Source organism: Trachemys scripta, chromosome 2 (genome assembly GCF_013100865.1).
Source record: "Trachemys scripta elegans isolate TJP31775 chromosome 2, CAS_Tse_1.0, whole genome shotgun sequence".
NCBI lineage: Eukaryota > Metazoa > Chordata > Testudines > Emydidae > Trachemys > Trachemys scripta.
The window spans coordinates 72,788,019-72,806,718 of record NC_048299.1 but is presented as its reverse complement, the minus strand read 5'-3'; the positions used below and the strand labels follow the sequence as shown (position 1 = coordinate 72,806,718).

At 41.8% G+C, this 18,700-nt stretch overlaps 1 protein-coding gene and 1 long non-coding RNA gene across 4 annotated transcripts in view; one reads left to right on the top strand and one right to left on the bottom strand.

Annotated features, from left to right (window-relative positions):
* DYNC1LI1 (dynein cytoplasmic 1 light intermediate chain 1) overlaps positions 1–18,700 on the top strand; it is a 56,344-nt gene that overhangs the window by 22,994 nt on the left and 14,650 nt on the right. For both annotated transcript variants that reach the window (XM_034760849.1, XM_034760850.1), the window contains exons 5-8: positions 11,022–11,191; positions 13,773–13,866; positions 16,143–16,278; positions 16,782–16,893. In XM_034760849.1, the coding sequence (XP_034616740.1) occupies positions 11,022–11,191; positions 13,773–13,866; positions 16,143–16,278; positions 16,782–16,893 (512 nt within the window). The remainder of the gene's footprint in view (positions 1–11,021; positions 11,192–13,772; positions 13,867–16,142; positions 16,279–16,781; positions 16,894–18,700) is intronic.
* Positions 1–18,700, bottom strand: part of LOC117872421 — a 40,331-nt gene that overhangs the window by 12,322 nt on the left and 9,309 nt on the right. Inside the window, exon 3 of one of the 2 annotated variants that reach the window (XR_004644482.1) lies at positions 15,288–15,471. The exons of the other annotated variant lie outside the window; for it this stretch is intronic. This is a non-coding gene — a long non-coding RNA (uncharacterized LOC117872421). Of the gene's footprint in view, positions 1–15,287; positions 15,472–18,700 lie in introns of those variants that run through there. 2 annotated transcript variants of the gene reach the window in all.

Genomic DNA, 18,700 nt, shown 5'->3' with positions numbered 1-18,700 from the left:
GAATTTTGAACCAATGTGCCTCTGTTCAGGCTTTTGTGACGTAGTAAAAATGCCTGAGCCCTGTCTGCATTAAATTTTGCACCATCAATAGCACTAGTGCTAGTGCGATCAGCTGCTAAGTCAGTTAGGTGTAGCAACACCAGGTGGAGCAGTGCCTAAATACATTTAAAAATCTGGGCCTAAGTGACATGCTCACAGTGGTACAGGAAGTCTGTGGCAGAGCAGAGATTTGAACCCAAATCTCTGAATCCTAGGCTAGGGCCCTAACAGCCAGATCATCCTTTTTAGGTAGAACTGTGCTTTGCTAAAGTGTACAGTACTGCAATAGTTGACACAGTTCTGGAATTGAAACCTTAAGTTAAATGTTAAGACGGACTGCTCGTTTGTGTTTGGATAAATATCTATTGGGGCTTGTAGCGAGGCGGTCTGGTTCCCCGCCGCCCTGGAGAGGGACGAGCCCCTGCGGACACCAAAGTGGGTGGAGCCAGTGGAGCTTGCGCCCGCCCCCCCAGAGGTCAGGGCGCAGGACAGGAAGTACAAAAGCCCAACCACAGAGCTCACTAGAGGCCCAACCGCCGGAGAAGCCAGACACCTGTGGCCTAGCTCCTGGTGGGGAGACTCCTGCAGTCTGCGACCGATCCGAGGACTGGCCAGACCAGCCGAGGCCTGATGCTGACCAGACCCCGGGGAAGCTGTTAAGCCTACCTGTGGCAAGTTACCCAGAGGAGCTGCCAAGCCTACCTCTCGCTGAGTACCCTGAAGAGCCCATGGTGTTTGATTCTGTGGAGGACACCGTCCAGACGCAGGTACCTCTAGAGGGGGAGGTAGGAAGTAGCCCGGGGGCAGCCGACCCTAGTCTGGCTGCAGCACACCCAGAGCTAATGTCAGTGTGTTGTGGCCATGATCTCCACTGACATAGCAGCAGGCCATCTGCCGCTGTTAGGGCCCCGGGCTGGGACGCAGTGGAGTGGGTGGGCCTGCGTCCCACCTGCCACCCAATGTGGCAGTCCCCCCTTTTCCCCAGGCCCTTCGAAGCCAGGGACTAGGCCTCCTGAACTCATTTGTTTGCTTAGCCCCTGCGTAAGGGCCTGAGCCATAGACTCTCTATTGCCCCGCCCTGACCCAGGGCCTGGGTCTGCGGAATAGAGCTGTTTGTTGGTCTCTACCATTGCCGCGGCATGAAACCCCGTGGCCAGGCTAGTTCCCCCGAAATAACCCGATGGACGTAGCGAGGCAGTCTGGTTCCCCGCCGCCCCAGAGAGGGCCGAACCCTTCTACAGGGTTTTATATAAGGATGAATTATCATTTGAGAGTCACATTCAATCATTCCTTCAAGGATTTTCTTAAAGGACTGGCTTAGTGGCTCTGATTTTTATAGGGGAGCCCAAAACCTGCTCCAGGATCTGGTTTTATTCTTTGGGTTGGAAGCCTTATGGAGGCAATGTCTCTGCCTCAAGTAAAATAATGCTGGAGTCTTTGCCTCTGGTTACCTAATTGTGTCCCTTACTTGATGAATGTCACTGAAAAGCTATAAAGTGTTCCATCTGAAAAATAAATTTTGCCTGCTTTCTTTAGTGCTTGTCTCTTTATTGAGCACATCTGGTTCTTGTGTTTGCTTGATTACCTTTTTAGTATCTAGCCTTTGTTTTCTTCAAAACTATTTACTACTGATTTAGCCCGTTAGTTACATTGAGTCATTATCTTCAGGATAGGGCTGCTTGTTCTAACTGAGCTTGGAAGTTGCACTAAATTAGGGGAAGTAGTATTTACACATCAATTATCATCTTTTACTATATCAAAAATGATGGTTTTGATTTCCAGATATGGCCTAACTAGTTCTTCTCACGTCTGGGTTTTTGTATTTAGTGATCTTTCATTTTACATTCAGAAAGAGAAATAAAGTACACAAGTTAGGGAAGTAATTAGATTTTCATTTAACGGCGGGGGGGGGGGGGGGGGGGGGAGAGACCCTGTCAGCATTGTGTTTAAAAACTTTGATCTTTAGATTTTCCTGACTTGTGTACTTGATTTCTTAATTTCAATGGCATTAGTTTTTGTGTTTGATTTTGTTTTTTTCTGCTTTAAGAAAAGGACAATGTTGGGGCAGCCTTTAACTAGGGCAACATGTTCTAAATCATTATAAGGTAAGGGTGTCATAAAATACTAGTTAAAAAATAATTCCTAAAGTTCATGTGCTCAGTGGTTATTTTAGCACTCATAGTCTTAAAAATATTGAACCAATTTTCTTAAGTTATTTTTCCTTCCTCGTTGGCTTTGTTTTATAGTCCTCAGATGTAGATGACTGAAGCTTGAAATGTGAATTACAAAGATAGAACATATGAGGAAAGCATTTACCCTACTTTCCTATTCAGATGGATGAACTAGTTGTACTTATGTTCTTTTTAAATAAATAAATAAATCTTTAAATTGAATAAGACCGTGGAAAATTTCATTTCTTGACGTGCCTGAGAACTATGAGCAATTGGAAATGTAGAGCAGTGGTCCCCAAACTTTTGAGGATTGCAACCCCTCTGCCCCGTCCGTGCCCCCCCTCAGAGCCAAGACCAGGACAGCAGTAAGGGTACCACAGCTGGAGGTGGGTATGGGGCTGAGGCTGGGGACAGGGACCGGAACAGAGTTGCAGCCAGGGGCCAAGGCTGGGAGTGGGAGCAGAGCTGTAGCTGGGGCCAATTTTTAGTGTGTGGGGGGGGGGGGGGGGGGGGGGAATGGGGAAGACTTTCCCATTATATTAAAAATGTGGAGTAGGAATTTAGCTCAGAAATATCTTTGAATCTTCCAGTGAAACTTGGTTTAGATTCAGAGATATTACTAGTTTGAAATACAGATGCACAACGTGAAGCTTTCAAGAAAATTTTCTTGCACAATTCATAATGTGCAGTGAAGGAGGACTGTCATACATATATACATACATGACTAACTGTAGCCGCAAAGCAAAAAGTGAACAAATAAGCCTGGCCACAGACTAACCTAAGCATATCCTATAGAAGCCCTACCCTCCATCCATGCAAAAGTTGTAAAGGGTTAAGAGAGGGCTCTTGTGGCCCTCCGAAGGTTCTGCTAGAGCAGGGGTTCTCAAACTGGGGGTCGGGATCCCTCAGGAGGTCCTGAGGTTATTATGTGGGGGGTCGCGAGCTGTCAGCCTCCACCCCAAACCCTACTTTGCCACCAGCATTTATAATAGTGTTAAATATATTAAAAAGTTGTCACACTTGGAGACTTGTTATGTAAAAAGGGGTCACCAGTACAAAAGTTTGAGAATCACTGTGCTAGAGGAACAGGAAATGAGCTCTTCTGCTGCAGCCATTGGTTCCATTGCTGAACATTCTAAGAGTACATCTACATTGGGATAAAAGACCTGCAGCTTGCCCAGGTTGGCTGACTCAGGCTTGCGGGGCTTGGGCTGTGGGGCTTAAAAATGGCTATGTAGACATTTGGGCTTGGGCTGGTGCCTGGACTCTGGGACCTTCCACCCCCTCCCCCCTGGGATCCCACAGCTTGGGTTCCAGCCTGAGCCCAAACATCTACACATCAATTTTTCAGTCCTGCAGCTGAAGCCCTCTTCTCTCCCCCACCCCCCCAGCCCAAGTCAGCTGACCCAGGCCAGCTGTGGATGTTTAATTGCTGTACAGGTGTAGCCTAAGGCCTTGGCTACACTTGCAACTGTACAGCGCTGTGAGGTAAACCTGTCTTTGTACAGCTGAGTAGGGAAAAGCGCTGCAGTCTGTCCACACTGACAGCTGCCAGCGCAGTGGTGTGGCCACATTTGCAACATTTGCAACTGTGTTGGGAGCGGTGCATTATGGGCAGCTATCCCAGCATTCATGTGGCTGCAACGTGCTTTTCAAAACGGGGGGTGGGGTGGATTGTGATAGGGAGTGTGGGGGGAGAGAGAGTGCTTTTTGGAGCATGTGAGCTCTCTATTTTGCAAGTTCCGAACTCCCGGCCCCCTGCTCATTCATTTACTCACTCAAAGCAAGCTGCAAACTGTTTGCTTTTCTCTGTGGTACGAGCTTTGAAACTGGCACTTCCGCATTCCTGCAGCCAGTCAAAACAATGGAGAGAATTGGCCACTTGGCAAGGTGATTAGTACAGCGCTGCAAGCGTTTACACTCACACTCGTGAGTCGTAGCCACTCCACTGCAGCTGTTATTCCTCTGAGATGTGGAGTACCTGCAGCGGTGTACCCAGGGAGATACAGTGCTGTAAGTGCCCTTCCAGTGTGGACGGGGAGTGAGTTACAGTGCTGGGGGAGGCTTTACAGCACTGTAACTTGCAAGTGTAGCTAAGGCCTAAGTGTATGTCTTCTCTGCAGTGCTAACTTGGGTGATTAGCACCTGGGTCAGCCTAACTCAGGTGTGAGCAACAACACTGAAAAGCCATATTCAAATTACTCTCCTCACTGGTGCTGCATTCATGCATGTGTATCGCTAGGACTTCTAGGGCCCATCCCATTGTGCTGCAGTAAGTTGAACTATGCTGATTCTTTCCCTGGGAGAACTTGCCTGTAACTTCTGGGGACACAGAGGGAATTGTGGGTGGGCATTTGAGGATTATCAGCACTTGAGTGATTAGGTTGCATCCTCATTGCAAAATGGGTGGGTTATCAGCTCAAGTGAAAACCTCACTTGGATTTTAGCGTATATTCCCAGATGAGCCAGCTAACCTAGGTTGAAAGAACCACCATATTTGAGTGAGAGGATTTTATATAGACAGGAGGATTGTTTGGGGCAAGACTTGAGTAGGAGACTTTGCATGAAGATATACCCTAAGAACTTCACAGCAGAGCAGCTCTCAAAGGCCACAGGAGAGAGTAGGAGAAAAGCTAGCTCATTTTGGAGATAAGGCTTGGGAGGCCAAGGAGCCCTTGAAATGCTTTCACGTAGAAAAAAGTTACATGCTGGGCTCGAAGTACAATGATGTAAAGCTCCAGCAAGTTCCTGTTTATAAAAAATATATATTGTGCTTGGGTCATAGTACTTTTCCATGCAAATCCTGGTTTGTTTCAATGGCACCCATGCCCCGCTTCCATACGGGCCTGTCTAAAGTCTCCATAGCTCAGACCTGCCAAGGAATGTAGGACTGCAGATGAGCAAGGCTCCATCTAGCAGGTCTATAGCTGGAGTAGGAGCCTTATGGAGCTCTCAAGCTCTTCTGGAGGAGGGACTTTACTCTGGTGGTCTTACGAAGTGTGAAAGCAGGCTCTCCACAGCACCTGTGTTTGCAGGAGAGGTTCTCCCTCCTGTGAACATGAAAAGTGTGTGGGACAACGCATTTTGGTAGTGTCCACCTAAATAGCTCCAAATGATGGAATTGGGATTCATAGATTCATTCATAGATTCTAGGACTGGAAGGGACCTTGCGAGGTCATCGAGTCCAGTCCCCTGCCCTCATGGCAGGACCAAATACTGTCTAGACCATCCCTAATAGACATTTATCTAACCTACTCTTAAATATCTCCAGAGATGGAGATTCCACAGCCTCCCTAGGCAATTTATTCCAGTGTTTAACCACCCTGACAGTTAGGAACTTTTTCCTAATGTCCAACCTAAACCTCCCTTGCTGCAGTTTAAGCCCATTGCTTCTTGTTCTATCCTTAAAGGCTAAGGTGAACAGGTTTTCTCCCTCCTCCTTATGACACCCTTTTAGATACCTGAAAACTATCATGTTGCCTCTCAGTCTACTCTTTTTTCCAAACTAAACAAACCCAATTCTTTCAGCCTTCCTTCATAGGTCATGTTCTCAAGACCTTTAATCATTCTTGTTGCTCTTCTCTGGACCCTCTTCAATTTTTCCACATCTTTCTTGAAATGCGGTGCCCAGCTCCAGCTGAGGCCTAACCAGAGCAGAGTAGAGCGGAAGAATGACTTCTCGTGTCTTGCTCACAACACACCTGTTAATACATCCCAGAATCATGTTTGCTTTTTTTGCAACAGCATCACACTGTTGACTCATATTTAGCTTGTGGTCCACTATAACCCCTAGATCCCTTTCTGCCATACTCCTTCCTAGACAGTCTCTTCCCATTCTGTATGTGTGAAACTGATTTTTTCTTCCTAAGTGGAGCACTTTGCATTTGTCTTTGTTAAACTTCATCCTGTTTACCTCAGACCATTTCTCCAATTTGTCCAGATCATTTTGAATTATGACAGTGTCCTCCAAAGCAGTTGAAATCCCTCCCAGTTTGGTATCATCCGCAAACTTAATAAGCATACTTTCTATGCCAATATCCAAGTCTTAATGAAGATATTGAACAGAGCCAGTCCCAAAACTGACCCCTGCGCAACCCCACTTGTTATGCCTTTCCAGCAGGGTTGGGAACCATTAATAACAACTCTGAGTATGGTTATCCAGCCAGTTATGCACCCACCTTATAGTAGCCCCATCTAAATTGTATTTGCCTAGTTTATCGATAAGAATATCATGCAAGACTGTATCAAATGCCTTACTAAAGTCTAGGTATACCACATTCACAGCTTCTCCCTTATCCACGAGACTTGTTATCCTATCGAAGAAAGCTATCAGATTGGTTTGACACAATTTGTTCTTTACAAATCCATGCTGCCTATTCTCTATCACCTTACCACCTTCCAAGTGTTTGCAGATTTCCTTATTTACTTGCTCCATTATCTTCCCTGGCACAGAAGTTAAACTAACTGGTCTATAGTTTCCTGGGTTGTTTTTATTTCCCTTTTTACAGATGGGCACTATATTTGCCCTTTTCCAGTCTTCTGGAATCTCTCCCGTCTCCCATGATTTTCCAAAGATAATAGCTAGAGGCTCAGATACCTCCTCTATTAGCTCCTTGAGTATTCTAGGATGCATTTCATCAGGCCCTGATGACTTGCAGGCATCTAACTTTTCTAAGTGATTTTTAACTTGTTCTTTTTTTATTTTAACTTCTAAACCTACCCCCTTCCCGTTAGCATTCACTATGTTAGGTATTCCTTCAGACTTCTCGGTGAAGACCGAAACAAAGAAGTCATTAAGCATCTCTGACATTTCCAAGTTTCCTTTACTGTTTTTCCCTTTTCACTGAGCAGTGGGCCTACCCTGTCTTTGGTCTTCCTCTTGCTTCTAATGTATTGATAAAAAGTCGTCTTGTTTCCCTTTATTCCTATAGCTAGTTTGAGCTCATTTTGTGCCTTTGCCTTTCTAATCTTGCCCCTGTATTCCTGTGTTGTTTGCCTATATTCCTCCTTTGTAATCTGTCCTAGTTTCCATTTTTTATATGACTCCTTTTTATTTTTTAGATCATGCAAGATCTCGTGGTTAAGCCAAGGTGGTCTTTTGCCACATTTTCTATCTTTCCTAACCAGCGGAATAGCTTGCTTTTGAGCCCTTAATAGTGTCCTTTTGAAAAACTGCCAACTCTCCTCAGTTGTTTTTCCCCTCAGTCTTGATTTCCATGGGACCTTACCTATCAGCTGTCTGGCTTACCAAAATCTGCCTTCCTGAAATCCATTGTCTCTATTTTGCTGTACTCCCTTCTACCCTTCCTTAGAATTGCAAACTCTATGATTTCATGATCACTTTCACCCAAGCTGCCTTCTACTTTCAAATTCTCAATGAGTTCCTCCCTATTTGTTAAAATCAAGTCTAGAACAGCTTCCCCCAGTAGCTTTTTCAACCTTCCGAAATAAAAAGTTGTCTGCAATGCAGTCCAAGAATTTGTTGGATAGTCTGTGCTCCGCTGTGTTATTTTCCCAACATATATTTGGATAGTTGAAGTCCCCCATCACCACCAAATCTTGGGCTTTGGATGATTTTGTTATGTGATTTTGGATGTGGGAAGAATCTAGGAAAATCAGTTTAAAAAAAAAAAAAGTTTGCATGGCAAGTAAGGAATTGAGTAAGCTTTTACTATGTAGCCTTCATTATGTCCCTTTGATCATATTTATTACTGTAGCCTTTAATTACCTGGTCATACATAATTTCTCAAGTTCAGAGTAATTTATCATATGCATGTACTCTACTATATACCTTTACAGTCCATGAAATTCATTTACATGAAAAACACACTGTAATCAATACTTACGATATACAATAAATGAATCATAAAAATCTAGAGCTGGAAAGGACTTTAGTAAACCATCTAGCCAAGCCTCCCCCATACTGAGATAGGCCATCCCTGAAAGGTGTTTGTCTAACATTTTCTTTAAAACCTTTAATGGCAGGGATTCCACAACATCCCTTGGAAGCCTATTCCAATATTTAACTATCCTTATAGTTGTTTTTTCCTAACATCTAACCTAAATCTCTTTTGCTGCAGATTAAGCCAATTGCTACTTGTCCTACCTTCTGTTCTCCATGTCCATTGTTGATCACTATCCTCTTCATAACAGCTCTGAACATATTTGAAAACTGTTATCAGTTATCAGGTTCTTCTTTCAGTCTTCTTTTCTCAAGACTAGTTTTTTAACCTTTTCTCATAAATCAGATTTTCTAAACCCTTTATCACTTTTGTTGCTCTTCTCTGGACTCTCTCCAGTTTGTCCACCTCTTTCCTAAAGAGTGGTGCACGAAGTTGCACACAGTATTCCAGATGAGGCTTTACCAGTGCCAAGTAGAGTGGGACAGTTACCTCCTATGTCTTTCATAAGAATCTCTTGTTAATATATCGCAGAATGATACTGAACATTTTTTTGCAACTGAATCATGTTTATTTTTTGACTTTTATTCAAATTGTGATCCGCTGTTACCCCAGATCCATTTGAGTGGTACAACCGCCTAGCAAGTTATCCCCCATTTTGTATTTGTGCATTTGATATTTTTTCCTAAGTGAAGCACTTTGCATTTGTCTTCACTGAATTTCATCTTGTTGATTTAGGACCAATTCTCCAATTTGTCAGTCATTTTGAATTCTAATCCTGTCCTCCGAAGTGGTTTCAACACCTCCCAGCTTGGTGTCATCTGCAAATTTTATAAACCTACTCTCTACTCCATTAACCAAGTCATTAATACAAGTATTGAATAGTACCAGACAGACCCATGTGGGACCCCACGAGATACATCCCTCCCAGTAACTACTTTGAGTATGGTCTTTCAATCGGTAGTGCTCCCACCTTGTAGTAGTTTCATCTAGACAACATTTCCCTAGTTTGCCTATGAGAGTTCCTGTTGGGGATTATGTCAAAAGCCTTACTAAAATCAAGATACATCACATCTACTGCTTACCATTATCCACTAGGCCAGTAACCCCTTCAAAGAAGGAAATTAGGGTGCTTTGGCATGTTTGGCTCTTGACAGATCCATGCTGGCTGTTCCTTATAATCTTATTCTCTAGGTGCTTACAAACTGATTGTTTAATAATTTATTCCAGTATCTTTCCAAGTATTGTGAAGCTAGGCTGACTGGTCTATAACTTGTGGATTCTTTTTGTTCTCCTTTTTAATGTACTATGTTTGTCCTTCCTCAGTCTTCTGGGACCTCACCTGTCCTCCATGAGTTCTGAATGATAATAGCTAATGGTTCTGAGATTGCTTTAGCTAGTTAGTTCCTTAAATACCCAGGAGTGAATTTCATCAGGGCCTACTGAGTTGAATACACCTAACTTACCTAAATATTCTTTAACATCTTCTTACTATGTTCTGGCTTGTGTTCCTTCCTACTTGTTAATACTGTGTTAAGCATCTGGTCACAGTTAACCTTTTTAGTGAAGACTGAAACCAAATAGGTTTAACACCTCAGCCTTCTTGATATTATCCATAATTAGCTCTCCTTCTCTGCTAAGGCCCTGCACTTTCTGTCATCTTTTGCTTGGTCCTAATATTTTCCGTCATAGTGGACCTACACTTTCCGTCGTCTTTTGCTTGGTCCTAATATTTTATATTACCTTATCTTGTTGCCTTTTATGTCCCTTGATAGACGTAACTCATTTTGTGCCTTTGCCTTTCTGATTTTGTCCCTATGTGCTTCCGCTATTCTATTTTAGTCATCCTTTATAATTTGTTCATGTTCCTATTTTTTGTAGGAGTCCCTTTCAATTCAATTCAATCTATACACACAATTCTTATCTTTTTATCTACCACTATTCTGCCTGTTCTCTGTACCACAGTGAACTTTACAAAAAGGAGTTTCAATAGTAGAGTTTAGTAGAAGTTCTGTGTACTTTGTTAATCCATAGAGTTTGTAATTCACACAAATAATATGGTCTGGTTTAGGCTTTCAGATATAATAGAAAAACTCTGTAGTGACACTCCTTCCTACTATAGTGTTAAAATATTCAGGGTATAGTGTTAAACACTACAGTGGCCAAAATAAAATGAAATTACGTTGTGGTCTCTCAGGTGAAGGGGGTTGTTCGCTTTACCAATTGACAACAGATAGAATAACTATCAGTAGTGGAAATTAGAGATGTATTACTGTCTGACTGTGGTATATTCCCTTCTATTTTTGTTGCTTGTTATTGTGCATTTGTAAAGAGATGTAAAAATTTGGATGACTATTCCTGATTTTAGTTTCACTGGCACAACACAACAGCTAGGAAGCTTGTCTATTGTGAATACTGCTGCTTCTGCTAATCATAATTCTCAGTATTGCTATTCATCTTTATCTGCTTATATCCACTCTGTCTCATGATATACTTTAAATAGTCTCTGCCTCAAAGAGCAGAACTTACCTTTTCATTGGGTGTGTAGTGCCCATGGCAGTGGGAAACTGACTGAGACCTTTAAGCACTTCCACAGTAGAATCTAAACAATAGTTGGATTTATAGTGTCCTGCGTATTGACTGTGCTCTTATAATTCTTTAGTAAACTTAATGTCTTGCTGTACACTTCTTTCCAGTCATGGATGTATCAGATACTAGACTTACTAGTATTCTTCTGCACTGTACAGGCCAAACATTAGTGGTAGCATTTCATGCGCTTTTTTTGAGCTTTTTAAACATGAACAAACACTTACTGTGTAGTGTACAGTAAGTGGATTTTGTCAATGGGAATAATTATTGTTGAAATAATAAGTGGCTGCCATTATAGGTTAATATTTTTCTTTCATTTCAGTGGTAAGAGATTTCCAGGAATATATAGAACCAGGAGAGGATTTTCCAGCTTCTCCACAAAGAAGAAATACATCAATGCAGGAAGACAAAGATGACAGTGTGATTTTGCCGCTGGGTGCAGATACGCTAACATGTAACTTAGGCATTCCAGTAGTAGTAGTTTGTACAAAGGTTTGTTTCAAATTTTAGAATTGTTTTTGCATATTTTACTTTAAAAGTGTGCTTCTGGTTATGGGTGGCTGGCAATATTTGGCTCTTCTAAACTGAAGAAAGCACTCAATTATAAATACTTTGGTTTTTCCCTGATAAGAATTTTTTAAAAGCCACTTTTTGTGGAGCATAGGCATTTTTCTCCCTTGAAATGCATTAACACTTTTCTGAATGTTGATGCTAGTAAACAAAGATATCTAGACATGAGGTGCTATTGTTTGTATTCTTTTACTTCAGATACGTTCAAAACATAATGGCGCTTCTGGGGGAGAGTCAATTTACTATCTAGAAAGTTGAAATAAGGGTAAAATCATGTAAATGTTCTGAGGCTACTTAGCATAGGATTGCAAATCAAGCATTCTAAAGTCAGGAAGTTCCAAATTTTAGATTTTTCCCAAAGTTTTAGGAATTGGTTTATTTTTATGTCCTCAGGTTAGATGTGGAAGATATAACTAAAAGCAGCCGACAGTACTTGATCACAGGCAGGTCATCAATTTATAAATTAAAAAAATACCTTGTTAACATCTTTATCATCCTAATTCTAGTGAATCTTTTGAAGATTGATTTAATCAAGCAAAATGAGCATAGTAGAACAGAGCAGAAGAACCAAACTTTGCAAATAAAAAACAAACAAACAAAAAACAAATTCTGAGCTATATCAAAATTATTATCCCCTGAGACTGACTAACAGCTACACCATGAGCATGAATCAAGCAGTTTTTCGTGTGTGTGTGTGTGTGTGTGCGCGCGTGCACGCACGCAAATGCATGTGCAGACCAAAAGTTTAATTCTTATTTAATTACTGATTTGGCTCACTTCTGCTAACAGAAGCAGCTCTGTGATGTTCTAGGCTTTCCAGAATAAATCTGACAAGGCTACAGAAAATGCCACCATCAGCACATCTACAACCTGATCAGGGTTTCTTTAAAACAAATTACACAAATATAATTCCGTCTTTTGGGTAGGATTTTTCCATCTTGCTGAATTTTTTAAAATTTTAAAATTGGCACATGAAAATGAAGCCACTTACATATTTTAATGTACTCTGACCTCCCTCTTATAAATGGAGAGGATTGCAAAAAAAATTGAGGTGAGTTCTTCGGTTAGCAGTTTAGGTGTTTCTGCATTATATTTCCCAGTTTTTAGGATTCTTCTGATAATCTCTTCTCCCTAACTTTCATAAGTAGTTGGGTAACCCACGTTCTTAGCAAGGTAGATTTGGGTATGGTTCTCTTGGGATCTGTTTCCTTTTGGCCCTGCAATGGTCATGGACATAAGCAAGCTGTATTTTCAGTGTGTCCTAGCCCAGGGAATGAGGGAATAAGCTTGTTATCATACTATTACTGTCACTTCACCAGTTGGCCAGTGTTTTCACTTTTTAGTCAAAACCCTGTTTGTTTCTTGTGGTGTGGTTTTTTTTTTGTTGTTGCAGAGCTAGATAGGATTTTTGTATGTCTAGGTGTTTTAATGGCCCTGATACCACAATAGCTAAACCCACTGCAGAGAGTACCGTGTTTTGATTTCAACATAGGTGCAGTCCTCCGCTGTGTGATTCTTAGAGCCCTGCAAATCTAGGGCTATCTGCTTTGTATCTGTGGACCGTTTCTGTGAATAGCGCAGATGCGGATACAAATTTTGTATCTGCACAGGGCTCTGACGGTAAGAGCTGGGCAGGCAGCTGTGAGGAACCATGTCGCAGACCCTGGAGACCCTCCACCTGCCCTGGGCTGGGAGCCTGGGGGGGGGGGCCAGGGACACAAGCTGGGGGCTGATTGGGCCCCCTGCCTAGGGCAGGTGGAGGGACCCAGGCTCCCCACAGCTGCCAGCACGGCTTTCCCCAACCTAGCTCCGGCCGGGGTGGGTGGCTCTCGTAGTCACAGCCTGGCCATGGTAAGAGCTAGGTGGACAGCTGTGGGGAGCCACGGCGGACACTCCAGCTGCCCTGGGCGGGGAGCCCAAGCAGCTCCACAGGTCATCCCCCCCACCCCAGCCAGGCCAGTGTGGAGCCCAGCTGGGGAGCCACAGCGAACCCTCCACCTGCCTGCAGAGAGGGGGAGGGCAGAGCCTGAGAGCAGCCCCTGGCTGTGTCCCTGCCTGGCCAAGGGCAGGTGGAGGGTCCGCGACTCTGTGCGGCCTCCCCACAGCTGCCCTTGTGGCTCTCCCCGACCCAGCTCCAACCCGGGGGAGGGAATGGCTCTTGGAGCTGTAGCCTGGCCATGGTGTAGAGCCCCTGCAGATGCGGATACACGCTTTTGTATCTGTACAGGGCTCTAGTGAGTCTTTTGCTGCATCTGAAAAACTTGCAGTTCTTACCATTCCATAGCCAGTTGTAACTCCCTGCCTTTAGTGCTGTTATAATACTGCCTGTGTCAGCTATAGGTTCAAAAATGTGTTCCTTAATTTGTTCCATTTAGGTGGTTAAATGTCTTGATGATTTTTTCTTTCTTTTCCCATCTGTTAACTGGAGGAGTAACAATGTTGCTATTTTTAAAAGATGCTGAACATGCAATATTGCTTGTTTGTCTGTTTTTTAACTTGACAGTGTGATGCCATTAGTGTCCTGGAAAAAGAACATGACTACAGAGATGAACACTTTGACTTCATTCAGTCACATATCCGACGGTTTTGTTTACAATGTATCCTTTCAAGTTTGAAATGTGTAATAATGACATATCTGTAATCCTTATAAGATGTGACAAACTTGTATGGCTTGAACACAACTATTCTAGGAACTAGCCTGAGTCCACCACTGAGTGACTGGCTTAACTGAACCGAGGTCCCTAGGGAAGATTCTGTTACGCTGGGCCATGTCAGGTTTAACCTTCTTTATACTGTCAAGTGTTGTGGATTTTTGTGTGTGTGTGTTTTTTTCTAACACGGGGGTATCGGGAAGAGAAGTCCAGCATACCTTCTTGTCCATGGTTTCCTAGATTTTTCCTTCACCAACCTTTTCATAATAAAATGCTGAATAGTTGCCCTAAAACTGAGTTTAAGATTTTCCCTGAAATAGCCTACCAACAGCAAGATAATTCTCACTTCAATTTACATTTGAGTATACTTCAAGTACACTTGATTATAAGGCATGTAATCATTTTGGCCTGACTATTGGACCAGTCTTTTGCAATACTGAATAGTTCTCCAAGACTTTTTAAATATTAAAGATGTAGGAAAATGCATAACTTTACGTGGAGGTATAAGCTGGCTTTGCCTACCTTAGAGGTATGTGGATATAGAGCTCATGCTCAAGCTGACTGTCAGCGTTTTTCTTAAGTTCCCAAAATTGTTCTAACACAAATGGGAACATTACAGTAGAACCTCAGAGTTACAAACTGACCAGTCAACCACACACCTCCTTTGGAACAAGAAGTATGCTATCAGGCAGCAGCAGAGACCCCCTCCCCCTCAAAAAATGTAAATACAGTACTGTGCTAAATGTAAACTAAAAAAATGCAGGGAAAGCAGTATTTTTCTTCATAGTAAAGTTTCAAAGCTGTATTAAGTCAATGTTCATTTGTAAACTTTTGAAAGAACAACCATAATGTTTTTTTCAGAGTTACGAACAACCTCCATTCCCGAGGTGTTCGTAACTCTGAAGTTCAATTGTACTATACACCATTTTACCCTTAGTCATCTAACCTTGCAAAGAGCAGATTCAGAGGACATTTAAAATTCCAGCAGCTTGTCCACACTATTTTACCAGCATTGGAGCTGCAGTGAAGGGCGATGTTAAGAAAGGGAGTGTAGACAAGACCATAGAGAAGATAGCATTTGTGGATAAACTATAGTTCAAGAACTTGAGGCGCCAGTCAGGATTGGCACAATGCCTGCCCCAAACTGTTTATAATTTAAGACCCCCATCCTCCAGTTGGGATCTATGCCAGCAGACCAAATTGCAGAATTGACACCCAGTACAATGCAAATGGGTATAACCAAAAAGGTGGGAGGGAGGATATTAAGTGATAGTATACTGTTACTTAAATTAGCTCCTATGTGTACAACTTGAGGTTTTTTAAATATAGGATATAAATCTATCTAATAGGTATTAGAAATCCCACTGGATATCTTCCCAATCATTATGAAAAAGGAAAGTTATAAGTTGAACTACACATACTGAGATGTACCCTTTACCTTTTTTGGAGACGTTCAGCTTCTAATATCCAAGTTTCAATTGTTTTAAGTTTGCCAGACCCTCTTAAAGAGTCCCACATACTTCCAGTAATATTTCATGATGCTGTAGAGCACTTCGAAAATACAAAGCACTGTAAGTGTTAAACATTTTTCTTAATATTTGTTGCATAATTTAAAGACTGATATATAGCTATTTAGAGAAATGTCATAATTAAAAACTTTAAAGACTCTGAAAGAGCAATACCATCTTAGGGTCATATTGGTGTTGGCAGATAGTTTCAGGCACATCAACTAACTATGCACATCTGTGTTGGCATTATACTCACCCCTTATAGGGAAACATATACCTTCATTTTATATGGTACAACTCTGCTCCTTTACTTTAAACAGAAATTATAGGAGGATTTAAGAGGTCTTTGGCAATAACTGCAGGTTCGTTTACTTTTGATACTTTTGAGATGACCAACTTTGATAGTTTACCATTAATGTTGTGTTAGCATTGTGGGCTTTTCTTTGGGGAGTGGGAAGAGCCTGTTGTTGCTATAAAAGCTTACAACATACAACTGACTCACTGAGTAGAGGTATTTATTTGGCTTTTTCGGTCATTAAATGAGTTTATACAATTAAGGTTAGTTTCAAATAGAAATTTTCTTTGAATAGTTCCAGCAGTTACAAAGTTGGCTTTTGGAAACAGGGAGCAGTGTTCTAAAAAGATTAGTTGTAAACTTAATTGTTAGCTTGCGCTAATAAAACTCCTGATTTTTCTTTTAACAAATGTGTTCAGATGGTGCAGCACTTATTTACACTTCAGTAAAGGAAAACAAAAATATCGATTTAGTGTATAGATATATTGTCCAGAAATTGTATGGATTTCCTTTCAATGTATCTGCTGCTGTTGTGGAAAAAGATGCAGTATTTATGTAAGTTTCTTTATTATTAAATATTCATGCATGTATACATTTGTATCTACACAGTATAGTGTGTATAAGTAGTAGTGGTTCTATAAAGCTATTTCCATTTTGTTTCAACATTAACATTTACTAAATTTCTGTGTTAAGTGTTACAAAGTCACCGTAAGAACAGGTTTGGGTTTTTCTGGATTGTTACTTAATGGGTTAAGACTGTTGGTGAGCAGTCACTGTTGTTTTGAGAGAGAGGAAGTATCAAGCCAATTTTTTAAGTGGAATGTTCCACCAGGAGAAAATCACTTCTCCAATATGTTACACTGAGCAAAATAAAAATACTTCATACAGCTGACACTGCTAATCACTGACTAGCTGATGTAGAGGAAGGGAGTAATTAAAACTTTTGTTTTGGCTTTCAACAATGGTAATCTTTATCCACAGGTTGATATTGGGTATTAGGGAACAACCAAGTGAGTATTTAAATTTTAAGATCAATGTCTGTATTTGTTTACCTTAAGTCCTGCAGGATGGGATAATGACAAGAAGATAGGAATATTACATGAAAACTTTCAGACACTAAAAGCAGATGACAGTTTTGAAGATATCATAACAAAACCACCTGTCAGAAAGGTAATTTGATTTCAGTATGTTTCAAAGAAAACCTATTTTGTTAACCTGTAGGAATATAACACACATTGCAACTTGGGTTCCATACTTTAGAGCATTTCTCCCTTCCCTTGGTTGGCTACCCCATGCCTATTAACCACAAGACTTTTGTTTTATTTTCTGGTTACCTTCCTTATGTGAGTTCTCCAGTTTGCTTTTTGCTTCCTCTTGAAAGCCACCAGAAACTAGCTCTCATTACTTACTGTTTATGTTGTTGTTGTTAGTTGCTGTCCAACATGGAGAGGAAGAAACAGATGGGTATTGCTATATATAGCACACTACTCCCCTCAATATCTGGCTTATTTTGCTCAATCTGAGCAGGTGCTGGTTCCAACAGCAGCTTTGGAAGAGGCATAAACATCTAACTCAAACTGTTCATGATAGGTTGTATTCTTATGCCTCTACCTTCATGGAGGTGACTTGAACTGGATCTGTAGACAATCCTCTGGGTAGTGGATGCGGTGAAAATGAAGGAACAGCCTTCCAGATAGGATCTATGTCCTAGGTTCTGACATAGTTAAGATAAACTGAGCCTTGTGTATGCAGATTTCTTAATTCTAGCTCTCTAAAAAGAGAATACAGGCCTGCTGTTTGCTCTCATCAATCATCAGTGTTTCTTCTCCACTACTTAAAGGGTTTATTTATTTCATCCAACAAAGAAATACATTTGTAGATCTTTTTCCACCCCTCTTCTCCCTGTTGCCATTATTCTCTATAGAACTTTCTTCAGAAGAAAGGAAAACTTGATGAAAATTCAGAAACACAACCTAAAGCCCCCCCCCCCTACATTTTCATTCTTACAAGAAAGCCTCTTAAAATGTCTAGGATTACCTGGTAAAATAGCTATCAAAAACCCTTCTGTTCTCTTCACCAATAGAAAAAGATACAGGAGGCAAAATCATTTAGCCATTGAGGAGTCTGGAACCAAACTAAATCAGGCTGCAGTGCCCTAGGTGTCAGTTACTGACCTCCTAATCTCAAATTATAAACTCAGTAATGAGTCAGAGTAGCTGGTGTCTTCCCTTCTCCCCAAAAGTATAATCTGTAATGGCAGTCTGCTCCAAATGCTAACGCATCCCTGGCTCATTGATTTAAGATCCACATTATAGAAACACTGAAGATGTAAATAGAAAACTTCTTGATTTAGTTGTTTCTCAGTTAGTGAGACAGTGGGTGAGGTAATATCTTTTATTGGACCAACTCCTGCTGGTGAGAGAGACAAGCTTTTGAACTTATTCAGACCTCTTCATTCCTTACTCTGAAGTAATGTCTACATTGCAATTAAAAACCCCTGGCTGGCGCATGCCAGCTGACTCTGGCTCTCAGGGCTTGGGCTGTGGAGACCTCTGGGCTCTAGGATCCTGCAAGATAGGAGGATCCCAGAGCTTGGGCTGCAGCCTGAGCAGGAAAGTCTGCACTGCAGGTAAACAGCCCCGCAGCCTGAGCCCTCTGAGCCTGGGCCAGCTGCAAGTGTCTAGTTGCAGTGTAGACATACCAAGAGTGTCACAGCTAAATACAAGATGGAATAGATTGTTCTTCTTTCAGTGCTTGTTCATATCAATTCCAATCAAGTGTGCGTGCGGTAGCCAGAAGATTTTTCCCCTAGCAGTATCTGTCAGGTCAGTCTGGGCGCCCACTGGAGTGGCACCATCATGGCGCTCAATATAGGGCCCTACCGACCCACCACCCCCTCAGTTCCTTCTTACCGCCAGTGACAATTAGCTGGAACTTTCACTTGCTCTTGTCATGACAAGCGCATTTGGCAGTCTGT